The sequence below is a fragment of the Centruroides sculpturatus genome, unplaced genomic scaffold (assembly GCF_000671375.1).
Source record: "Centruroides sculpturatus isolate CEXI.00-Female unplaced genomic scaffold, Cexi_2.0 scaffold880, whole genome shotgun sequence".
Taxonomy (NCBI): Eukaryota; Metazoa; Arthropoda; class Arachnida; order Scorpiones; family Buthidae; genus Centruroides; species Centruroides sculpturatus.
The window spans coordinates 122,638-148,880 of record NW_019385193.1 but is presented as its reverse complement, the minus strand read 5'-3'; the positions used below and the strand labels follow the sequence as shown (position 1 = coordinate 148,880).

Below are 26,243 nucleotides of genomic sequence, written 5' to 3'. Positions count from 1 at the left end.
AGAAATAATTTTTATAGCCGTTGAATAAGAAATGTTTCTTTCGCAAGAAATGTATAAAATTACAGTGCTATATTATACTTACGGTACCTAATGTACATACTGTACAAACGATAGTAAACTCAACTTACTCGCTTAAACTCTCCGTAGTGTAGCGCTGGACGGCGGAAAAAATATATATATAATTATAATAAAGTTAAAATAAATTAAGTTGATATTGTACAGTCGACAATAATACTGTACAGATGATAGTAAACTCAACTTACCCGTCTAAACTCTCCGTAGCCTGTAAGTAGTTCGGCTGCTCGTCTACTATTTGTCCAGATTCGACCAATCCTGTCGCAACACAAGTCGGCGATGATGTTTTATCGCGTTTTACGCGTCTCTTTTAGCGTCTTTTTACGAATACTGTCGCAATTTTTTCTCCGCGTTATAGGAATCTGCATTATAGGGGTCTACTGTATTTATTTGTACTTGCGTATGAAATATAACCATAATTTTATCCACAACGTAATTATTTTTAATAAGTAGTATTTCACTTATATCGCGTTTTTTAACAATGCTTATAATTAACGTAATGCCATCTTCTATTTGTGTTTGGAATCTCAAGCCCGAAAATGCCATTATGCAGAAGTTCACAAGATGCTAAAAAGTGGGATCAGACCTGTCCAGTGTTCCACCACCTAATGATCAACACGAACCTCTTCAACTATAAGAGCAGTACCATTTAACGCAGAATCTTATCAGTGGTGTGTTTGGATACGTCGGGCCCCGTCCCTCACCACCCGGTTGCCCCATTGTGGGCCTGGCAGAACCTAATAATGAGCCTGCTGTTAGAGGCCCTCTTAGTGCCCACAGGGCAAATGGAGTAAAAAAAACCTATCCTTCGTATCATGGTTGCATCAGCTAATGTTCAGAATGCGTTATGACTTTTCTTAATCACCACAACGTGTAGTAATCAGATTTCATGAATGCTACGACATGAATTTCGCTTGGCCGTTTGTAAAAACGGCCACGACGCGTTGTGGTCGGTTTTTTCGCTCAATGAGCCTAACACCTACATACTAAAATTATGAACCTGTATTTTTTGTATGTGAAAATTGTGGATTTGAAGGTATTTGAAGGTATATCGATCATTAAATTAATTTATTATATTCGAGTTGCTTAAATATGTGAGAGTCGAATTTAGGAAATAAATTCGTTAAATAAATTTTTGTTGAGGGAGGAAAAGTGTAAAGAAATAAATTTTAAACCGATATTAGTTCCTTGTCAAGTATGACACATCGAATGTGTCACCCGAAATCTCGAAAAAGACTATTGGTCAGTGGTGAAAAAACAGTCCTAATAAGGCAGTGGAAAAAACCCAACGGAACCCCCTTTATAAAAAGGAGGGGACAATACGTAAGAGTCAGTCTCTGGGAATTAGTGTGCACTGTGCATTTTACGAAAACGGATAAGCCGCTACCCGGAACTCATCTAATCGCCGCTGTTCGAAAGGACTACCCCCGACAACGTTAGAAAGAACTTTGTGCTACTTGAAAAACGTTTCAACGTTCGAAAGAACTTTGTGAAGACTAATCAACGATTCAACCCAAGACTAAGCAACGATTCGAACCAAGGTATTTATCCTCGCGCGAAATACATGTGAGCTCTCTCTCTCAGGAATACGGGTAACCGGGAAAAAATTTAGATATGTTCCTTAAACCGATTGTATATAGCTATTGCGATTGTAAATAGTATGAACAATAAACGGGTATTATGTCCAGATGAGTTAGAGTGTAATTCCTCTGGTTCTCTCGGTACGCCTCCATCCCGGAACTAGAAGTCCACAACGCAACCGTACGCGTAACGAAAAAAAATAAACGGCCAATAAATTTTTTTCTGTGTCTGATAAAAGACACAGTGGTGTCATCCTGACAGGGTATCGAAGAGATACCGACCCTGCGGTCACAAATATGTCGATGTGTTATTATAAAAGAGTTGTTTATATAAATAAAACACAGGATGATTTTTGTCATTTTTGCCAAATAAACTGTATAATACATGTAATTTTACTTAAGAAAAATAAAATATATAGCCATTTCCTGCTTAAGATCATTGACTGGGCTGAAATTTGATAAAAATTGTTCGCCTATACATCTTCACTGTTGTCTGTCTGTATGTGTTTTCTTATTCTCGAGAGCAGTGATATATAGAAACAATAGGTAGAAACGTTATCGGCAGGAAGGCCCATTTAACGATACTGTAACTTTCGTTGCCAACCGAAATTCATGTTACTTCACTTCAATATTTTATTAATTTATTAATTAAATTTTAATTAATTATCAAAGCGCATTAAATTTGAACATTACGCAAGAAAATTATTTACAAATAAGTTTATGAGAAGAAATCTAACTAAATAAAATAATTGTTATATTAACATTAATATTTTATTTCCTCTTATGTAAAGTTTTTGTATGCAGAATATAGAACCGTAATAAGTTAAGGTTCATGCTGTTGCTCCAATCAAACACTTTTAAAGAAAATTTGAAAATTCGTAAAATCGATTTATTCATTCATAATTTCAGAAGAAAAAATTAATTTTTCCAATTTAGTGAAAAAAATTAACTGTCTTTTTAAAATGCCATAAAAGCTCACAAGACTTGAGAAAGGGAATTCACATTCGTCAACATAATTTATTATTTATAATTAGATAGTACTGTTATATAATAATTATACAGATAATAATGTTTGTTGTGGAACAATGATTGTTGTGGAACAAATACAAAACGTATTGCTGGATTTTTTAAATAAATAATGGAAATTGATTTTACTTTCTACAATTAATTTTGCTAAAAACGTTAATAAAATTTACAACCTTTCTTTGTTTTTTAAAATGTTATTCTTTGTGAGGTCTGAATGAGAGTGATTCAACGTATTTTAAAGTACAGCACGTCAGGCGGCTATACACGTTAAGTTAATCCTTTTAAACTGCCTGACCTTGAGGAACTTCAGAATTTTTTATCGCCCACAAACGAAGAAGAAAAGCTCTCAACAGAGGCGTACATAGAGTGGGGCAGCTTGCCCCGGGCGCCACTCGCAGAGGGGCGCCAAATGGTTTTCAAGAAAACAAGGTTTGTTTCTGGACGGGAAAGGGGTGCCAATATAGTATCGTACCCAGGGCGCCAGGTATGTTCGCTACGCCATTGTCTCACAGTCAGTCAGTCGGCCATGGCATCTGATGACGACATGACATACGGACTGTTTTTGGATGTTTATTGGCAACAAATTCTATTAAAAGTCGCGGGTAAAAAGTATGCATAGATGTCTATGGTGTAAATAGTAGTAGTAGTGATTTGGGTAGCACTGATCACAAAATTAATTTTTCATATGAATAATTTTTAATGGAATTATTTCAGATCACAAAATTAATTTTTCAAGAAAAAATTTGCCCTATGGATTCTGTTAGAAAGCATCAATTATCAGCGAAAGATCAATGGCAAGTCGATTTTACTACCTAAAAAATTTATCGATTAAATTTTATAGACGAAAAATAGCTAATTTCAAAATTTATTATATTAAACTATTTTCCTATTTTACTTTGTCTTATTGTCAAAATGTTATTTCAAATTGTTGTGTTTTAATTTATTCGGATATTACAGGAAGAAAAAAAATAGCAAATATATATTAATAATTGTCGATCGCAAATATTATAATTTAATAATTAAAAAGAATTTATTAAACTTTGTCTTATTTTAAGTTGTCAGGTTTTAATTTACTTGGATATTACCAATACATTTTTTTTAAATGTAAAGAAAACTGATATAGAGTACAAAGATGTTTTATAAAACTGAAGAAATGAATTAAGAAGTTTTCTAAATATTAAAATTATTTATAATTTTAATTTACTCAAAATATTTTTCATCTGAAAATAATTTATAACCTAAAAAATTAATTTTTCAAGTTATAAATAATAAAGGTTAATAAGGTTAATAAGGAAAATAATTCTTCCAAACATTCACGAGACATTGCAGTGACAGACACGCAGTCTGACACTGCGCCAGGAAAATCAAATGGTTTTTCTATTCTACTCCGGTGGTCGGTACAGTCCGCCAAAACTGTTAAATTCCCCCCACACACTACCAGGAATTACTCAAAGTCAGGCATTCATGGTTAATCCTTTGAGGATTAACTTAACGTGTATAGCCGCCTTAAAATAGGTACGGTACTAGGATCCACCACATCGTTACACCTTAAATACCGGTTTAGTTTTTTATAATATATTCTAGATATCATCTAGATTTAAAATAATTTCTAAACTAATTTTATTCCATATTATTTATAAACAGTTTTCAACGTAAATATTACAATAATTTAATTAATCGCTTGTACATGCAAAACCCTATATTACTCAATAACCTATTGTAATTCATCACCAAGTATTAATTACTTTTCGTACATTCAAAAAAAACATCATTATCAAGTTCACTCCAAATAAAAAAAATTTGTGCAGCTTTCACACAAAAATAATCAAAAAGTCAATTTTTTCCTTGATTTTCATTGAAAACTTTTATGAAAGTTTACACACAAAAAGTAAGATAATACATATTGAAAATATATTCAGAACATATTTATTTTTATTGTTGCTTATAACAATGATGCAAACCATTACTGAAATTTATATTCATTATTAGATTGATGTTTTCAATGAAACTCTTTCTCATGAAATTTCTGAAAAGTCATTATAAAATAGTCCAATAAACGCATTTTTTCTTGTTTACATATTTTAAAACTTTAATACTTTTTTGTAAATAACCCATTCTTTATTTTTCTAACAACATTATCTAAACAAATATACTGACTACATTAAACTAATGTTTAAAACATAAGATTAACAGTAGGAATCACAAATAGTATTTAAGTTTTAACAGTTTTTACTAAAGATTTTAGCAATTCTATATCCTAAATGTCATGCAGAAACTGCACTTAAAACAGATGATTCAGAATACGAAATAGTTTAAATACAGCACGAGATCCACAAAAAGTTAATTGCGTATCGAGAAAAATCCACTATATTATAATCTCGTTATTTCCATACATTCTTGAACATAATATTTATTTTCAGCAATTTTAAATAGCTCGTTCATCAAAGTAACTCCCGAGTTTTTTACCAAGTTATAAAAAGTACCATTCACATTCTTAAGTAATTTATATGGCCTGTCAAATTCTTGAAGTTTTCCATTATCTAAAACCTAGAAGTTCAAATATGTAATTAAAAACAAATTTTTATTATTTATTATAAACAGAAGAAACTTACCAGTACTCTGTCCGAATCGATAATTGTATGTAACCTGTGGGCTATTGTCAACACGGTACACGATTTGAATTTTTCTCGAATTATTTTCTGTATGCAGGAATCAGTTCTTGATATAAAATAGATAATAGTACATTACGAATCTATATGTCTGTATATATAATATAAATGTCATAAAATATAATATTTTGTTTCGTAAGAAATTTATAACACATTACAAGTTTACAAGTTGGAAGGTCAATTATTACTTTCCAACTTGTAAATTTACAATGCTAATAAGAAGAATCGTCTATATAAAGTTTTAACGTATTTCCTTGTTTTCTAGTTCTATTTATGAAAATAATTTAGGATTAGGCTACTGTAAATGATGGTATTGACGATAGAAAATTTTTTTAATTTTTTGAAAAGAATCTGAACTATTTTATGTACAAATTATTTTGCATGATAAAGGAAATTTTTATTTATAATATCATATTGTAATATAAAAAACATGTATTTATTATAAAAATCTATGTACATTAAAACCTGCCAAGACAGACACCTGAATAAAACGGAAGAAGTTCTTCGGAACAGAGCGATTTTGTGTTAAAAAACCTGTTTAAAACGAAAGCTGCGAAACCGAAGAAATATTCAGTGTCGTACAATTCCGGCGTACACAGGCTTTCGTGCATTGACTTTTTTTATAAGAAATATATTTATTATAAACCGAGCATCAATAAATTATTTTAACATTTTCAGCGACATGTTTTTAGGAATTTTTATATAAAGTAGTTTTTCACATATTAAAATTGTTCTTTTATTAATTGTTTAGTCAAATTTATTAACAGAAAAATATTTAATCATAAGTAAACGTTATAAAAAAATTCAAATGAAATTTTTTTTGTTTAAGCACTATAAAGTGCAATTAATCAAACGCTATGCATTTTTTCATTCTTTTTTTCTTAATTTACTTGACGATTCGGACCTTATGTTGCCTTTCTCCTGCCAAGTAATTTCTAAAAATCGTGTCGTATAGTAATTATGTACATTTTCTAAAAATTAGTTCGCTGAAGAGAAGCAACATAATGCCGGAAACGTGTAAACAACACATATCAACTAAATAAACAAATAAAGGATGCATACCGTTTGATTAGTTGCACTTTATAGTGCTTAAATAAGAAAAGGGCATAACGAAACGGTTTCTGATTGCCAATAACATTAAATTATCAAGTTGTATAACAAAGAAATGAAGCACCATAAATCCGAGTTCAAAGAAAATTTCTTTTTTAATTAACTCGTATAATTTTTCACTGTTCAACCGAAATTCTTTTCACTCTGCAACGATATGAAGCAAATGTCTGTCTTTATATTCAAAACAACAGCACTAAAAAATGTCAAAATATCTCATGTTGTTAAGCGTGAAAGACTAAGCGTTTTTTAAATTACATACTATCTGAAAGTTAATTATATTTTTCAAAAAATACAGTATGCACAACGCACCCTTCTACTGATCATTGGGACACGTAAATAATTAAAATCTAACGTGAGAATTTTTTAAACTCGGAAAAGAAAATACAAACGATATCTCAGTAGTCAGGGCTTCTCCAAGGCAATTGTAACTAAACAATTTTTATAATTTGTTGTAATCTCACTTTTTATCTATATTTGATGTTGCTTCATCCATGACCAGGATTTTATTCTTGCGAAGAATCGTTCTGGCAAGACAAATTAACTGTCTTTCTCCTACGCTGAAATTTCGTCCTCCTTCTGACAAATGTGTATCCAATCCTCCAGGCAACGTACTGATAACTTCCTTTAATTGCACCTTTAGTTGAAACGTTTTTAAAAAAAGATGGTGATAAAATTAAGCCACTAAAAAGAATTAAACGGGTATGTAAGAGAGTAAATGAAAACAATTGCGCGTGTTTCTAACCTCTTCTATAGCTTTCCATAGAATTTCATCTGAATATTCATTGAAAGGATCGATATTTCTTCGAAGTGGACCGGTAAATAACATTGGATCCTGAAAAATACACACGCTATTTTATTCGTTTTGTAATTTTTTATGAAATGGTTTGTATTATGATTACGACAATGGTAAATGTTACATTTCTTTTCTTTTATTAATTATTTTAAAAGATGCGCGATGTGTCTACCTTTAGGAGAGTATAAATTGTATTTAACGCTTTACTTTATTAACACTTACTTTATTAACATATTTTCGGTAAGTTTGGAATATTAGAAATTCAAATTGATTGCAAACAAATTGGTTAGTTTAATTAGTTAATTTTAAAATTTATATATAGCCTATATATATATATATATATTTATATTCAATTTACTATTTATCTTGTAAAAAAATAAAAGTTTGTTAATGTTGCAGCAATGGGACTTGGTATAACAGGACTGCTGGTTTCTGAAAAATGACAGATAAAATGATTTTGTACTTTTGCAATAGTAAGTTATTAATGTTTTGCAACGATCGATAAGCGATTAATGTTTTTCAAAGATCGATAAACATTTTCTATATGTTCATGCTGCTGCATGCTTACAATTTGTTAACACACGCTCTTTAATCAGTTCAAAGTTTATGATGTATATAAAATGTCGAGAAATAAATTCCGATACTGGAAATATTCGCATGACAAATATTAATGTTATAGTTTATAATTTTCAGTATATTTTTGTAGACGTAAACGGATTTTTCGCTATAATCGTCATGACACAACAAAGATGTCTATCACAAAATAAGTTTCTGCTACTTTTATGGCATTAGAAAAAATCATGGAATTTTAGTTCAATAGTCGATTTTTCTCAAATTTTTGAATACACGTGAAGAGAATAATACGTTCCTAGCATTTTCAATAAAAAAAAAACGTATTATGCATTTAGTTTGCATTGGGCTAATTGTTTTCGTGTATAACGTATTAGTGTCACACATGCCACTTAACAGAGTGAATTTGAATTGCATGAATGAATTGCACTGAATTTCAAGCTATTACATCCAATTAGATTGATACGTCAAATTATCAATGTCAAATCAATATGTTTTTTTCAATTATAAAAAATTAGTTGTAAAATTTGCTGCGCTTCTTTATTGTATGGACCAATTCTATTTTTTTCAATTCTATTCCTTTGAACGAACGCGTTTATTTTTCGACTTCGATTTACTTGCAAAGATGTTATTGTGTCAAGTTGTTCCTACCATAACCTGAAAAGAATTTAACCGTTTGGATTTCACTTGTAAAATATATCATAGCGTTTTGTATTTTATCTTATTTTAAAATACAGTCGACCCCTATAAAGCGGGTTTATATAATGCGGATTCGTATATCGCGGCGAAATAATTGCGACCATATTCGTATAAAGACGCTAAAAAAGACTCATAAAATGCGGTAAAATGTCATCGCCGACTCCAGATTCGACAGAATTGGTCGAATCTGGAACAATAGTCGACGAGCAACCGAACTACTTATACGCTACAGAGAGGTTAAGCGGGTAAGTTAAGTTTACTATCGTCTGTACAGTTTATATATTAGGTACTGTAAGTCTAATACAGTATTGTATTACAGTACCGTTTGATGTGCTTCTTCGCTACAAAAACAAGCTTAAGCAATGGCGTCGTCGAACCGAATGTCCACCACACTCGGTAAGTAATCCTACAATTTTTTGTTTATATCATAGTTTATACGGATTATTCCCAAAAAATTATACGTGATTTGGATATTTTGAGTCAGATTAGTCTAGAATCGATTAATTTTATGAAAGAAACCTTTCAAGCAACCGTAGTCCGTAAATTGCACACGTGCCGGGCTCATGTATTTAATTAAGGATTCCTACAGCGTAAAATTCTTACAAAGTGAAACGCATCTACCGCTTTATGTGGGGTCAACTGTACTAAATTCTAATATAAGAAATCAAAGAAAATATTTTTAGAGATATATATTAAAAAAAATTGTTAAATGAAAAGTATTTTCATCAAAATAAATACTTGAGGAATGATCGAAATTTTACTGCGTAGATCCCGAAGACCAATATCTTTTGTGTCAATTCCATCGATGGTTATTGTTCCTGTTGGCTCCGTCATGCGAAATAACGAAGCAATTATAGAACTTTTTCCAGCTCCCGTTCTCCCAACAATTCCAATCTGCAATTAATAAATATTACAAATAATTTATGTCAGTGATTTTTAGGTACACTTATTGGTTTTCGAGAATATTTTACCTTTTCTCCCGAATGAATACGAAACGTTAAATTTTTCAAAACAATATTTTTATCCTTGGAGTATTGTAAAGAAACGTTATCGAAATAAATTTCTCCTTTTTGTGGCCAATCCGCGGGTGGTTGTTTATCAGACGAACTTTCGTACGATGCTTCTGATTTTAATTTGCTGTATTTCAGAATACGTTTTACAGAATTCATCTGGAAAATTCAATTCGAATGAAATAACACATTACAAAAAACTTATTCAAGTAACAATACTTTTTATCCAGAGTTAAAATTAATGTGTCGAATTTTATAAGACTAATAACAGAAGTACTTTTATGTGAAGATACACAATTGCAGTAATCGTATTTAGTTTTTTCTTCTTTTCATATTATTCTTTATTTATATCAACCCACTTTTATTGTTCTGGTACTAATAAACTCTTAAATTTACTTGCTTTTCTTAATAGATGTATGAATTAATTAAAAAATATAGAAATTTGTCGTAAATTAAAAAATTTTTTATCGGTTTTGATTATTTACGAGTATATTAAACTATATATTTTCTCGCTAATATTATTATGTAAAACACATTGTATTTAAGTAAAATATAAAGTAATAATAATAATTTTTTACTTATGACTTTAAAAACTTTAAATGGTACATATTTTAGTATTTCTGATATTATGAGTTTAATGAAATTTTCAAACGAATTATAAAATAATTATTTACTGAAAATTCAATCTTGTTGAAACGGAAATATTTCATTTTTCTGAAAGATATTAACTTATGTATTTACTAGATTTCTAATAGCATTTTAAAATAAAATACATTAAAATATGGATAAAAATGTCAGATTTTTTATCAAATTCATTTTTATAAAGTTTATTGTGTTAGATGAGAAATCTAAACAATATTCTGGTACCTGTTTTTATTTTAGTTTATTTTCTAGCAAATCTCTAATGGTAAGTAAGACAAGATCAAACATCTGATAAATACCCTTTTTGATTTCAATAAACGTAGTTCATAAAATTATGATTTTTTACTAACAAAATCACTTTTAATTTAGAATAAATATAAAATTTGCACATATATAATTAAAGATTATTAATTTATAAAATTGTAGTGGAATGCGATTAATGTTTAAAAAATTATACGTTTTAAATGATAAAACTGTGTCAGATGTAAAAAGACAACTGTTAAACAGAGAATAAAAACTGAAAACCCATTGTATTTTTGCAAACATTAAGTTAAATGAAGTTCTTTTTATGTAACTACTTGAAAACAAGACGTATTTGATTTTTTTGGCAAAAACCGTTTTGATCACAACCATTCACTGGAGCAAAAACCGCTTTGATCACATTCATTGAGCAAAAACCGTTTTGAAAACATTCATTGGCAAAAACCGTTTTGATTACAACCATTCACTAATTATATTTGTTTCCAATGCTGAAAACAAATATAATTAGTACAAATCTGTTGATGAACAACTAAGTGTAAGTGACCTAGTTTTCGCTTCATAGAAAAACATGCATTACTTATAATATCCTACAATTTAATTTACATTTATACAACTAACTAAAAATGACGTAATACTCGTATATAATCATTATAATAAATACAATTGCAAATTAGTTACTTTCCCAGAAAAGACAGGATAAAATAATTCTGCATTTCTAAATTCTATGTACAATTAGCAAAACGGTTAACATTGAATACACTATTGGGTTATTTGTACATGTAAGTAATATAATAATGAGAGTTCTACTCCATAAAATTTAAGGCTCGTAAAATTAAATGAATTTAATCAAATCAGAAGTATAATTCTTTGAATTTAAACAAAATAAAAAAGTAGGAATCAATGAGATTTCAACGGAGTTTAAATCCAGTGATTCCTACTTTTATTTATTTTAAGTTATTAAATTTAATCAAATTCAGTGATTTATTACAAAAAACAAACTTAATAATATGAGCTTTATAGTAACTACATCTAACAGACGTCAGATTTTGAAGAAAACTAGAGTTATCTTATTTCTTTTTTAGATGTTTTTAAATATTTTATGATATCTTTTGGAATTATCTCTCTTTTCAATCCTACATTTTTTCAACTTATATTCAACGAAAGAATCAGTGAATTCAACGAAGGGATATTTGGGATCATTATAATAACAAACCCAGTGTGTGCCATCTCCAGTTGAAATATCTAAATTAATTATAACGTTTTCAAATTTTCTAATTGTTTTCGGTAATTGTGAGACTAATCGGGGGTAGGATGTTTACGAGGATGTTCCTCTGCTACCACTTACTCGACTCAAGACCTTGAAGTCCTGGATTTAAACTCCGTTGAAATCTCATTGATTCCTACTTTTTTATTTCGTTTAAATTCAAAGAATTATACTTCTGATTTGATTAAATTCATTTAATTTTACGAGCCTTAAATTTTATGGAGTAGAACTCTCATTATTATATTACTTACATGTACAAATAACCCAATAGTGTAGTCAATGTTAACCGTTTTGCTAATTCGCTTGTCTAAAGGATGGGGAAAAAAGGTTAGGAGAAAGGATCGTTAGATTCTTTCACCTGTCAGGATCTGACACCAATCTATCAATTTATCGCGGATAGATACGCGGATGGATGGGAAATTATCACGAGCGATCTCGTCGAGGACTTCGGGTTCAGTATGGAGTGGAAAATGTCGGAAGAAACGCACACCAATCCAAGTTCGTTAACAAAATACNTTCACCTGTCAGGATCTGACACCAATCTATCAATTTATCGCGGATAGATACGCGGATGGATGGGAAATTATCACGAGCGATCTCGTCGAGGACTTCGGGTTCAGTATGGAGTGGAAAATGTCGGAAGAAACGCACACCAATCCAAGTTCGTTAACAAAATACCTGTTTATTCCGTACATTTGTACATAGTTAATAATTTGAATACAAATCCCTCTCGGGGGTTCAATCCGTATAGTTCTCAAAGTAACGGCAAAGTATAAAGTAGTCGCGATCCTACCCGCGAGTTTGGAATATTTGAATAGCGAGAGAGAGCTTACATATCATCGCGTGTAGGATAAATACCTCTGGTTAGGTTATTATAACGTTGATCCGAGGTTTGTCCTTCCAAGTTCAAAGTTCAAATCAGTCCAAAGTCCGAAGTCGAAGTTCAAAGTCTACTAAAGACGGTGGCGACGAGATGCAGGTAAATCCACGGGCACACACTCACAATATAGAAAAAAGAACTTAATTTCCCCCTTGTGTTGTCATCGCACTTGCCTTTTATATGGGGGCTCTTTCCTCGAGATTTCCACATGTACGTCACAGGTGATGATCTTCGTTGACCAATGGTGGGCGAAGTGACAAACTTATGACACAACAGTTAACTCATCCTCTACAGGGAAGTATTGTCGTGGGAACGGAGTTTTTATGAGCGATTTTTATGAGAAAATTTGTCGGTTGTTTTTCCCTTTTTGAGTTAACCCTAACTTTAAAAAAAATCGGATTGATTTTGAAACAAAACGGTAAATGAATGAACAAAATAAATATAACTATTCGAATCTCGGCCCTCTTAAATCCTGGCCCTCACAAATAGATCAACCGTAAACACACCTCTAAAACCTTTTTCATTTTTTATATTATCATTTATCGTCTCATTGGATATTCCCAATTCTGAATCACTCTTTTTCTTCTTAATTTGGAATTTGGCCATATTGGACCTAAAGAGGCTTTGGTAAGAAGGAGGTCACCTTGTTTTTTTTATTACATCCGGATCAGGTTACATTATTTAATGATTTTTTAGCTTCCAATCCTGCAGCACCTGGTAAAGCTCCTGTAGCCAAAGTTGTTAGAATAGGAATTAAAAATGGTAAGAAGCCTCCATTCTTTTTTAATTGTGTTTTACTTATTTTTATTCTTTTTCCTTCATTAATATATTCTATTTGAGTTATTGTTAAAAACATATCATGATTAGGAGGTTTAGATTTATCAATTTGTAAATATATTTCTTCACCATGCTTAATTAAAGGCTGATTTCGATTTATTCTTTTGAGATTCGCTGAGATAGATTCTGGTCTTAATATAATTACTCATTTATTTAGATAAAAATTTCTTATTTCCTCCTAACAGCTTATCAGTTAATTTATCCAATTCATTAACTAATCCTTCTCCACTAATTTTAAATGATTGTGAAGCAGACTTTAAAACTTTTAATTTTTCTCTATAAAGTTTAAATAAATCTAAATCAGACTGATACAAATTAAACTCCTCTTCTAACGCTTTTCTTTGAAAATCATTTATAGATTTCTTTAATTTTTTATTCACTTTTGTTTTAAATGAACCTAATGATTTCGTTCTTCTTTCAGCTTTTTCAAGCATTTCTTCTATTTCATTAGGTTTATTAACTAATTGTGAAGGAAAAATAAAACTATTTTGCTCTAAATATGAAACATCTAATCCTTCATCTAAGTTTTCAGCAGTATATCTATACTTCTTTTTGGTGTGGATTGAACTAAGGTTGATTCTGCATCAGGAAGTTGAGGAAATGATGAGTCAATGGTAGAAAAAATTGTTATAGTATGAATAGCATCTTCAATAGTTTTTAAATCTTGTCTAACATCTTCTATAGAAACCTCTAATTTCTCTGTAACTGGTTTATGAAACTCTGAAAGGCTTATTTAATATTTTACTTAACTAAATATTTGTTCTTCATTCTTTTTTCTTAGTGCTCTATTCTGCTTAGCTAAAGTAAGTAACGCTTTCATTGTCTTCTCATCCATTTACTAAGCAAAAAAATTAGCTCAAGTTAAATATCATTTAGCTCAAGTTGAAATAGCATTTAGCTCAAGTTGAAATAGCATTTAGCTCAAGCTGAAATAGAATTTACCTCAAGCTGAAATTTTTAAACAAATAAATGATTAAGATAAAAGATTATACAGAACCGGATGAATACGAAGATCTTAATCAAAATCGATTATTACCAAAACATCCATTCAGACTCTTAATCGTTGGTCTGTCAGGATGTAGAAAAACAAATCTCTTATTAAATCTAATTTATGATCAACTGAATTTTGATGCTTTATATGTATGTGCTAAAGATATTAATTAATGAACCAAAATATGAAAAACATCAAAAAAACTATATTCAATTTTATGAATTTTTACACTCAATATATCTTTTTCTTCGAAGATATATTGAGTCTAAAAAATAAAAAGTTATTACAGTTACAGCAGAGCGTCGATTTTCCGAAAGTGAATCATCCGAAAGAATTCCAGTCGGCAAATTTAAATTTTCGCTAGTACTGTAGCGCTTCAATCTTCGGTTATGTCTTGGGCTACTCAAATATTTTACGTTTTTGATACTAAATTAACATCTGAAGTATAATTTTTATTTTTATATGTTTCAATATATTTATTTTGTTTGTACAAAATAAAAAAATAATTTTTAACGATACAATAGTCTTTGTTAGGCTTAACATCGACAAAAATTCAACGCGAAGCGACACACAACAGAGAAAAATTTCAACAACGGATACGTTAAACTATTTTTTCGTACGTAAATCAGTTATCCGGACAACCCCAGTCCCCAATTGATTCAGAAAATCGACGCTCTACTGTATTTAAAAAATTTAGAAAGGAATCGTTATTTGTTCGAGCATAGAGGATATGATTGATGTGGATAGTTTAGATCCATCAATAAAAAATTTGATTATTTTTTATGATTGTATTACCGAAAAAGATCAATCTAAAATTGTAGATTTCTTTATCAGAGGAAAGAAGAAAAATGCTTCAATTCTTTACCTATCTCAATCCTATTATTCAACACCAATTAACATAAGAAGAAACTGTAATTAACTATTTTCTTCAAAATTCAAGATAGAGAAATTACACAGATAATTAAAAAAATCGATTGATCATTTTGTAAAAATTTATATAGTAAAGCTATTCAAAAACCATACGATTTTTTATGCTAGATCTTAAAAACCTAATTATAAAGTATTGACGTAACTTTACTTTTTTATAAATGGAAGAATAATTAGAAAAGAAAATATATGTTTACATAAAGAGTTATAATGATTATCGAATAATTAGTGTATCATTAACAGTTGGAAAATTTACATTTAGTGCTTCAGGTCTATCTGCGTTTGTTATAGTTCCATTAGCAGTATTAAGCTTGGGAGCCGGAATAATCAAAGTTATAGGTAAGACGTTAAAATTATTGGAAAGAAAGGAGAAATACAAGCAAGCATTTAAATTTGATAAACAGCTATTTAATCAATTCAAAGCTGGAAGCGTATCAGAATCTGATGGGTATTTGAGAAAAGAACAGTTTATTAAAAGTATCAAATATTTTCCGTTAGAGAAATATACAAATAAAGCACAACTGAATGGATATAAATTTTTGAATAAATAAATGAAGAGAGGAAAAGGTGCTGTTAGTGATATGATAAATAAATTACCGTTTGAAATGCATTTACCTGGCCATTCATTTCATGTGAGGGCCCGGATTTAAGATTCGAATATTTTTATTCATTAGATCAAAAGTTAGGGTTAGCAGTAAAAGGGAAAAACAACCGACAAATTTTCTCATAAAAATTGCTCATAATAACTCTGTTCCCACGACAATACTTCCCTGTAGAAGATGAGTTAACTGTTGTGTCATAAGTTTGTCACTTCACCCACCATTGGTCAACGAAGATCATGTAATCAACGAAGATGTGACGTACATGGGGAAATCTCGAAAAGAGAGCCCCCATATAAAAGACAAGTGCGATGACGACACAGGGGGGAACAAGTTATTTTCTATACTGTGTGCATGTGGATTACCTGCCTCTCGTCGCCACCGTCTTCAACGGACTTTGAACTTTGACTGATTTGAACTTTGGACTATATTCCGAACCCAGGAGAACAGGAAACTACATCCACGATTTAACTCGAAGTATTTATCCTACACGCGATGATATGTAAGCTCTCTCTCGCTATTCGACTATTCCAAACTCGCGGTTAGGGGCGCGACTACTTTATACTTTGCCGTTACTTTATGAACTATACGGATTGAACCCCGTGAGGGATTTGTATTCAAATTATTAACCATGTATAAATGTACAGAATAAACGGGTATTTTGTTAACGAACTTGGATTGGTGTGCGTTTCTTCCGACATTTTCCACTCCATACTGAACCCGAAGTCCTCAACGAGATCGCTCGTGATAATTCCTCCCCATCTATCCGCGTATCTATCCGCGATAAATTGATAGATTGGTGTCAGATCCTGACAGGTGCAAGAATCTAACGATCCTTTCTCCTACCCTTTGTTTTCCTCCCATCCTTTAGACAAGCGAGACCGGACCTCAAGGTCTTGAGTCGAGTAAGTGGTAGGAGAGGGAACATCCTCGTAAACATCTTACCCCCGATTAGTCTCACATACAGGTCTGGGAACTCAACTGTTGTGGGGAAAAACTAGATTATATTCTGATTTATCCTACAAGTTATGGAGTAAACCAATAAACAAAGTTGATGAAACTGCATATAGACATGATATTTGTTATTTGAAAAATAGATACAAAAATTAGAAATAAAATCTGTGATAAAAATATGTTAAATGAATTACATGCTATAGAAAACCCTTCACTTATAGAAAGAATAAATAGAGAAATGGATAAACCAATCATTAGTGCAAAGAAGAGATTTGGCCTTGGAATTTTTCCCAATATATATAGTATCTATTGTTTAAAGTGTAAAAAGAAAACAAAAACAAATAATATTATAGAATCAAGAACAAAACCTATAGAAAAAGGAACGTGTGCCGTTTGTTGTACTAAAAAATCTGTTTTTTATAAGTTCGACCACGGATGTTTATTATAATCCTGAAACTGGTTACTGTAGTATAAATGAATTACAAAGAAAGACTGGTTTACCTAGAAAAGTTATTAAAGTATTTTTACATCAACAGGATGAATATACTAAACATAAACCAATTATTAGAAAACTAGCACGTGGGCCCGGCGTTGCTCGGGCAAAAGTAATGATAACAAAGAGAAAGATTATTATATTACCCGTTTTCACAGAATGCCAGAATTGGGTCCCCTTGTTTCCAGACTAATTAGAACATTTTTAGATGGTTCTAAAAATATGTTCAATTTCCTGCAAAAACGAAAAAACTGCATCTGCGCCTGTAAATCTTGCACTTTGCTTTCTCTTAACAATTCCATTGTTACTTAAAACTTCTATTGTTACTTAACACTTCCATTGTTACTTAACACGTCCATTGTTGATGGAAGTGTTAAGACTTAATCCTGTCTTTCTTCCACCAGGAGGTAATTTCGAAAAATCCCTTCTTAGTGTGCATTCTCGTAACATATCCTAACTGTGTACCAAATTTCAACTTTCAACTCCTAACCGTTTGGGCTCTGCACTTATTATTATTATTATTACCATCATTATTATTATCAACCCGTCTCGATTATATATTAGATTTAGTAGAAGAAGAACTTACGTTTCTTACATTGATGATCAATAGCAAGCAGATTTAGTGGATATGCAGAAATTTAAAAGATATAATGATATTACTAATTATATATTAACTGTTATTGATATATTTAGTAAATACGCTTGGGCTATTCCAATTAAAAAGAAAACAGGTGAAAAAATATCTAAAGCATTTGCCTAAAATATTTAAGGAAAGAAAGCCGGAAAAGCTACAAACGGATAAAGGAACTGAGTTTATTAATAAAGTGACGCAACAGTTATTGAAAGATAATAATATTCATTGGTTTACTACAGAAAATATAGAAATAAAATGCTCATTAGTCGAAAGATTTAATAGAACACTAAAGACGAAAATGTGGAAATATTTTACTGCTAACCACACTAAAAAATTGATATATGTTTTAAGTAAATTAATTAGAAATTATAATAACTCTTATCATAGATCAATAAAAATGACTCCTATAGAAGCAAGTATAAAAGATAATAAATCGAAAGTTTATGAAAATTTGTTTAAAGCTAAAAATATTCTTAAGCCACCTAAATATAGAATTGGTGGTATGGTTAGAATACAGTAGATCCCCCTATAAAAGCGTTTCCTATAGTTATGATTCCTATAAAAATTGTGGCATTATCCGTAAACAACGGTAAAAATAACTCCTATAATACGTAAAACGTCATCGGGCAGCCGAACTACTTTCCCGCCGTCCGTAGCGCCACGCTACGGACGTTTAGGCGGATAAATTGAGTTTAGTATCGTCTGTTCATATAATTATATATAAATTAGGTACTGTACATATAATTATATATTAATTATATATAAATTAGGTACTGTATATATAATTATATATTAACTTAATTTATTGTAACTTTATTATAATTAAATATATATTTTTCGCCGTCTAGCGTCACGCTACGGCGAGTTAGGCGACCTATCGTCTGTTTAGTACTGTAATTTTATACATTTCTTGTGAAAGAAACATTTCTTATTTAACGGCCATAAAAATTATTTATATTAATGATGTCTCCAAAGGTCAACGAAGTTTTCGCAGAAAAATAATATCAGAATTCGCGGCCGCAATTTGATGCGCTGTTCCGCGACGAAACCAAGCTTTAGCAACGAGCGTAGTCAAAGGGTACACACTCGGTAAGTAATCCTACAATTTTTTGTTTATAACGTAGTTTATACGGATTATTTAAAAAATATATACGTATTTTGGAAATGTTGAGTCGAATTAGTCTAGAATCGATTAATTTTATGAAAGAAAACCTTTCAAACAACCGTAGTCCGTAAACTATGATTCCTACAAAATTGATTCATAAAGAACGGAACGTATCTACCGTCTTATAGGGGGATCTACTGTATCTATATATCAACAACCATTTAAAAAAGGTTATTTGCCCTCCTTCACAGAGGAAATATTTATAATATCTGAAGTGTTGAAGACGGATTCCAATTACTTATCAAATTAAAGATTTAAATAATGAAGATATTAGAGGAACTTTTTATGAAAATGAGTTAGTGAATATAATAAAAAGGATAAAGTTTATAAGATAGAAAAAATAATTAAAAAGAAAGGAAATAAATATTTAGTTATTAGGATATCCTGATTTATATAATAGTTGGGTTGATAAATCTGATATTTTTTTATATTAACATCGCTGTCACTGAAAAAATTGTTTATTATGACGTCACTGATGAGATCATAATTAGTGACATCACCGATGACATCACTAGTGCAGAACATTTCACCATGCACCATTTTTATTCATCCATCTTTTTTTTTTATACTCCCTGCCCCCATGTCTGCTATTCCTTACACCAAAGAACAGTCTTTCCAGATACTATGGCTTTTACTAGGTGTCTTTACAGATGGGCATTCCTGGGAGAAGAGAGAGGAGATTATTATGAATGGAATGTTTAGATATTGCTGCAGCACCACCGCTATGGTGAGAAAACTACACTACACAATACTGTTTCCTGCCGGCTTAAGGGCCCATCCACCAACAGTCTGTGATAAGGTATAGCATAGACACATCTAATATAGTATATGAACTGAACGGTATTTATACTAACCACTTTTTTGTCATCAATATTGATTGTGTGGTTTGTTTTAGTATCATTTCTCTATTCTTGTAATGTGAATATTTTAATCAAATTTGCTTTTGTTTAATTAGAATATGAACTGATAAATTACTAAGTAAAATGATAATTAAAAAATAATTAAGTGTTTTTATTAAATAAACACATGATTTTCTTAAGTTTTTTTTTATTTTAAACACAAGTCATCAGTAAATAACCTTGTATTAAATACGTCAACAGCAAATTCCTCTACGTTCTTATCAACTTAACTTTTTTTATGAAGCAAGATATTAAACAAAATTTTTTCCTTATTCAATGAAGCAGTGTAATCGTTGTAAAATTAATAAACCCTTCGAATAATATAGTAAAAATAATGATTCTAAAGATAGACATTTTCTATGGTGTAAAGGTTGTACTAGCGAATACTAGAAAAATTATTATACTAAAACCAAAGACATAAAACAAGAATTAATAGAATGTGAATGTGGTAAAAAAATTTCTAAATCATACTTAGAAAAGCATGTGAAAAATGATATTCATAAAAAGCGATTAAATAAAATTAAAAAGTGTAGTGAGTGCAAGGAGGAAAAATCTTTAGATGAATTTCACAAAAATAAAAGGAATACTGATGAATATGCTTATATTTGTATGGCGTGTTTATTATTGAAAAAAATATTGATTGTTTTTTTCCTAATAAATAAAGCGAATATTGCAATCACAAACGCTTCGTGAATTACAATTTTGTAGAGATAATAATATTACAGGATATTCAAGATTAACGAAAGCAGACTTAATTGATTTTATACAGAGATATAAATTTAGTAATATATTTAACTTCCATGATGATGTTATAATAAATCCAAGACAACCAAGAGAAAAAAATATAATTAGTAACTTTCATGAAGATATTTTTTCAAAACCAAGAAAAGGAAAATAAAAGCAAATGAAATGTGATATCTGTAAACATTACTATAAACCAACCTTTAAGAATTTTCATATTGAAAAGAGAGAACATCAGAATGCTTTATACAATGGCGAAGCTATCCAAGAGATTGAGTCAGCATTCAAATCAAGATTAAAAACGTATTAGATTAGGAACATGACGAATCATATCATACCAAGAGAATTTTTAAATGTGAGAAAGATTTTTAAATGTGAGAAAGATAGTTATTAGAAAGATAGCAGAGATACTGAAAGAAATGGACTTGAAAGTAATTTCAAATTTTTCTGTGAGTATCAAAGAGGAAATGAGAAAATGGGCTTTTCATTTAAAACTAAGAATGAGGTAATTTTAAAAACAAAAGATTTGAATACTTTTTATGATAAAGTGATTGATAAACTATTAAGAGAGATGGATGACTTTGAAGCTAAAGGATCTGGATGGTCATTAATAGAAATATATAATTTAGAGTTAAGAATCAATAAATATTCAGAATTCAGAAGATCATCCTACATTGAATTACCAAAACAAATCAAAGACAAGAAAGCTATATTGAATAATAAGAATGAAGATCAAGAATGTTTTGCTTATTGCATCACTGCATATTTAAATCCAGTAGGTAGTACAAATCACAATCCAGGTCGAGTTAGCAATTACAACATTGAAAAAATTAAAGAAGCACTCAAAGGAATTGAATCACCTATCTCTTTACAAGATATAGGTAAATGTGAAAAAAGATTAAATATATCAGTGAATGTTTATTCTTTTAATGGGCAGTCTCTAAAAACTGAAAAAGAAACAGAAAAGCGGTCTGAAAATAAAAAAAGAAAAGCAGTATGAAATATATCCTCTAAGAATAACAAAAGAAAAAGTAGATGGGCATGTAAATTTGTTATATTTAAAAAATGAAGAAAAATCACATTACTGTTTGATTAACAGTCTATCTAGGTTAATAAGTTCACAAGTAACGAATCATCATGGAAAGATATATATATGAAAGATGACTAACATACTACAATTCAGCAAAACAATTAACGAATCATGAAACTGATTGTAAAGTAAGAAAGATGGAGAAGATTGAAATGAGTGGAGGAAATATTTTCTTTGAAAACTTTAAAAAATCATTGAGGATTCCATTTGTGATATATGCTGATTTTGAATGTCTAACTCAGAAAATAGAGTCATGTCAACCAGATCCATCTAAGTGTTTTACAACGAAATCATGAACCAATGAGTTTTTTATTACATAAAGTATGTACAGTACATGGAGAATATAAGGAACCAGTTGTATACAGAGGGCCAGATGCAGTAAAAAAGTTTGTAGAGATGCTAAAAAACGAAGTTAAAGAAATTAGTAAAATATATAAAGACATTAAAACAATAAATATGACTGCAAAAGATGAACATTTTAAAAATACTAATATCTGCCATATATGTGATAAGGAGATATATACTCAAATAATACAAGGGGAGGAAAAAGGAGATAAAGTTGCAGATTATGATCATTTGACAGGTAAATACAGAGAACCAGCTCATAATCTATGTAATTTAAAATATCAAAATCTTAACTTTATACCAGTATTCATTCATAACCTAACCGGATATGATGCTCATTTATTTGTCAAAGAACTTGAATATGATACAGAGCCAATTAGTTTGATACCGAACAATGAGGATAGATATATGTCATTTACTAAGAAAATTGGAAAAATGAAACTTAGGTTTATAGATTCATTTAAATTTATGGCAAGTAGTATTGATAAACTCTCTAGTAATTTGAAAAAAACATCAGTTTAGAGAAACATCTATGTTTTTTCCTAATCATCTATTAGATTTAGTTATAAGAAAAGGTGTATATCTTTATAACTATATGGATTCGTGGGAGAAATGTGAAATGGATAAACTTCCTCCAAAACAAGAGTTTTATAGTATATTAAATGAATGTGGTATAACGGATAAAGATTATGAACATGCACAAAATTTATGGGAAGCATTTAAGATTAGAAATATGGGTGAATATTCATATCTATATGTGAAAACAGATGTTTTGCTACTAGCAGACATCTTTGAGAATTTTAGAGATGTATGCATGAAAACTTATAAATTAGACCCGGCATGGTACTTCACAGCACCTGGATTATCATGGGATGCAATGTTGAAGATGGCAGGTGTAAATTTAGTGTTGTTGATTATGATATGATTTTAACGATAAAAAAAGGAATAAAAGGTGGAATCTCCCAATGTTGTAAGAGTTATGGAAAGGCAAATAACAAGTATATGAAAGATTATGATAAAAACAAGAAATCTAATTATTTGATGTATCTAGATGCTAATAACTTATATGTATGGGCCATGAGTCAATATTTACCTTGTGGAGGATTTGAATGGTGTGAGGAAAATAATATTGATTTCTTCATGAATATTCCTGATGTCAATGAAAAAGGATATATATTAGAAGTTGATTTGGAATATCCTAAACAATTACATGATTATCATTCTGATCTACCTTTAGCTCCAGAGAACAGAATACCAGATGGATGAAAACAATCTAAATTATTAACCACTTTATATGATAAAAAGAAGTATGTGCTTCATTATAGAAAACTTAAACAATATTTAAAAATGGGGATGAAACTTAAAAAGATACATAGAGTATTAGAATTCAAACAATCAGATTGGTTAAAGAAATACATAGATTTGAATACAGAAATGAAAACTAAAGCAACTAATGATTTCGAAAAGGACTTTATTAAACTAATGAACAACTCTGTGTTTGGTAAGACAATGGAAAATATAAGAAATCGTGTTGACATAAGACTATGTTGTGACGCAAAAAAAGTAGAAAAATTAATCGCTAAGCCGAACTTTAAACATCGAACCATATTCAATGAAAACCTATGTGCTATTTACATGTATAAGAAAAAAATAGTCTTTAATAAACCCATCTATGTGGGAATGAGCATATTAGATCTTTCGAAGCATTTGATGAATGATTTTCATTATAATGTGATGAAACCTAAATACACATATAACATAAATTTGTTATATCAAAATACGGATAGTTATATATATTATATAAAAACAGGTGACATTTATCAAGACATGGAGGAAAAGATCGATTACTTTGATACATCCGATTATCCTGAGAATAATCAATATGGTATACCAACAGTTAATAAGAAGGTGTTAGGTAAAATGAAGGATGAAAATAATGGGAAAATGAGAGAATTTGTTGGTTTAAGAGCAAAAATGTATGCCTTAAAAGTAGAAGATCAGGTTTCAATGAAATCAAAAGCAGTAAAGAAATGTGTTGTTAAAAATAAAATATCATTTGATGATTATAAAGAGTGTTTGTTTAATAAAACAGAGCATTCCCGAACAATGAATCTAATTAGAAGCAAGAAACATGAACTTTATTCAATAAAAGTAAACAAGAAGGCGTTATCACCACATGATGATAAGAGATATATATTGGAGGATAGAATTAACACATTAGCATTGGGACATAAATTTTTCTTATATAAATGGACTCAAGAATAAAGAGAGCTATCAATTGGGATAATTTTTCAAAACGAAAGAATTTACCAGAAGATTTAATAAGAGAATTTACAGATGAAGTTAACTGGGATTTGATTTCAATATTTCAAAAGTTATCTGAACGTTTTATAAGAAAATTTAAAGATAGGGTTAATTAGGATTCAATATCTCACAATCAAAAATTGTCTGAATTTTTTTATTAATGAATTTAAAGATAGAGTTAACAAGAAAAAAATATCAGAACATCAAAGTCTCTGAAAATTTTATAAGACAACATGAGGATAAGGTTAATTGGAAACTCATCTCTACACATCAAACATTATCTTCGGAATTTATTCGAGAATATGCAAATAAAGTGAACTGGGATGCTATATCTCGATTTCAAAAATTAGATAATGACTTTATTAGAAAAAATGTTTTAAAATATAATTTAAATTCACTTTTAAGATATCAAACCATATCGGAACAATTACTCGAAGACTTAGAACAATTAAATGTATTAGACTGGAAAATAGTTGTTAAATATCAAGAATTATCCGAAAATTTTATTATAAAACATAAAAACCAAATTGATTGGTGTGATGTTATTTTAAAGAAAAGATTCTCCAACGAATTTATTGAAAATAATTATAAAAATATACTTTTTTCATTGCTAGAAAGAATTTGTAATAAATAATCTAATATAAATGAGATTGATATTAGTAATCTTGAGTTAGTATTAATTCACTATGGTGGGGAGAAAAGATTTTATTATATTTGGTAGGATGGATATGAACATTTATATAACTTTGATTATGTTGATACATGTCATGGTAGATTTTTATGTACTGTACACCACAAGTTAAAGTTTTACATATTGATAGATAGTTAAATTTTTTCTTATATAAATGGAGACACTGAAAAAACTAAACAATATCGGTAAACTTCAAAATATTCCAACAAAGAAACTAAACGAGTTGGAAATTGATTATGAATATCCAATTGATTATATTAAAACAGTATCCACTCGCCTTGGTGATAAAAAAAATTAGTAGTTCTAGAGAATTGAATGAATTTTAAGTTTTTCTTCCTGATCGATTTAATAAAAACTTAAAGGATGAAGATTTAGATGATATGAAAGATTTAAAATTTGTATACAGGGGTATGAGAGATTGTGGGAATAACTATAAAGCTCATATTATTGAGTTAGTTTGACTTTTTTTATATTTTCTTTTTTGTAATAAATTACTGAATTTGATTAAATTTAATAACTTAAAATAAATAAAAGTAGGAATAACTGGATTTAAACACCATTGAAATTCATTGATTCCTACTTTTTTATTTTGATTAAATTCAAATAATTATACTTCTGATTTGATTAAATTCATTTAATTTTACAAGCCTTAAATTTTGTGGGGTACAACTCTCACTAGTATACTACTCATGTATTACCTGAAAATCCACTTCAGAAATATACCTAATAGTAGTTTGAAAAAGCATAACAAATAATAGTGCATAACTCATAACAAGTCCGATTTGGCTTCCTGCATCATCTAAAGTTGCAATTGTAAATTCAGAATTACATATATTATACACTATACACAGCTAAATAAATCTATTTACTCACCTGGATGAATTGATATACTGAAAATAATAACAGTAATAAGTAAATTTATGTAACAAACGATGTTACCATATACAGCCAGGCATCGATTTAATGAAATGTAAATGATCCACGTTGCAGTGTG

The 26,243-nt window shown here is 29.7% G+C and overlaps 1 protein-coding gene across 1 annotated transcript in view; it reads right to left on the bottom strand.

Annotated features, from left to right (window-relative positions):
* Nucleotides 1-4,571: 4,571 nt before the first annotated feature.
* Nucleotides 4,572-26,243, bottom strand: part of LOC111635970 (multidrug resistance-associated protein 4-like) — a 131,659-nt gene continuing 109,987 nt past the window's right edge. The window contains exons 22-27 of the mRNA XM_023381123.1: nt 9,494-9,691; nt 9,261-9,416; nt 7,203-7,292; nt 6,922-7,094; nt 5,294-5,399; nt 4,572-5,228 (exon numbers count right to left, since the gene is read on the bottom strand). Of these exons, the coding sequence (XP_023236891.1) occupies nt 5,052-5,228; nt 5,294-5,399; nt 6,922-7,094; nt 7,203-7,292; nt 9,261-9,416; nt 9,494-9,691 (900 nt within the window). The 3' untranslated portion in view covers nt 4,572-5,051. The remainder of the gene's footprint in view (nt 5,229-5,293; nt 5,400-6,921; nt 7,095-7,202; nt 7,293-9,260; nt 9,417-9,493; nt 9,692-26,243) is intronic.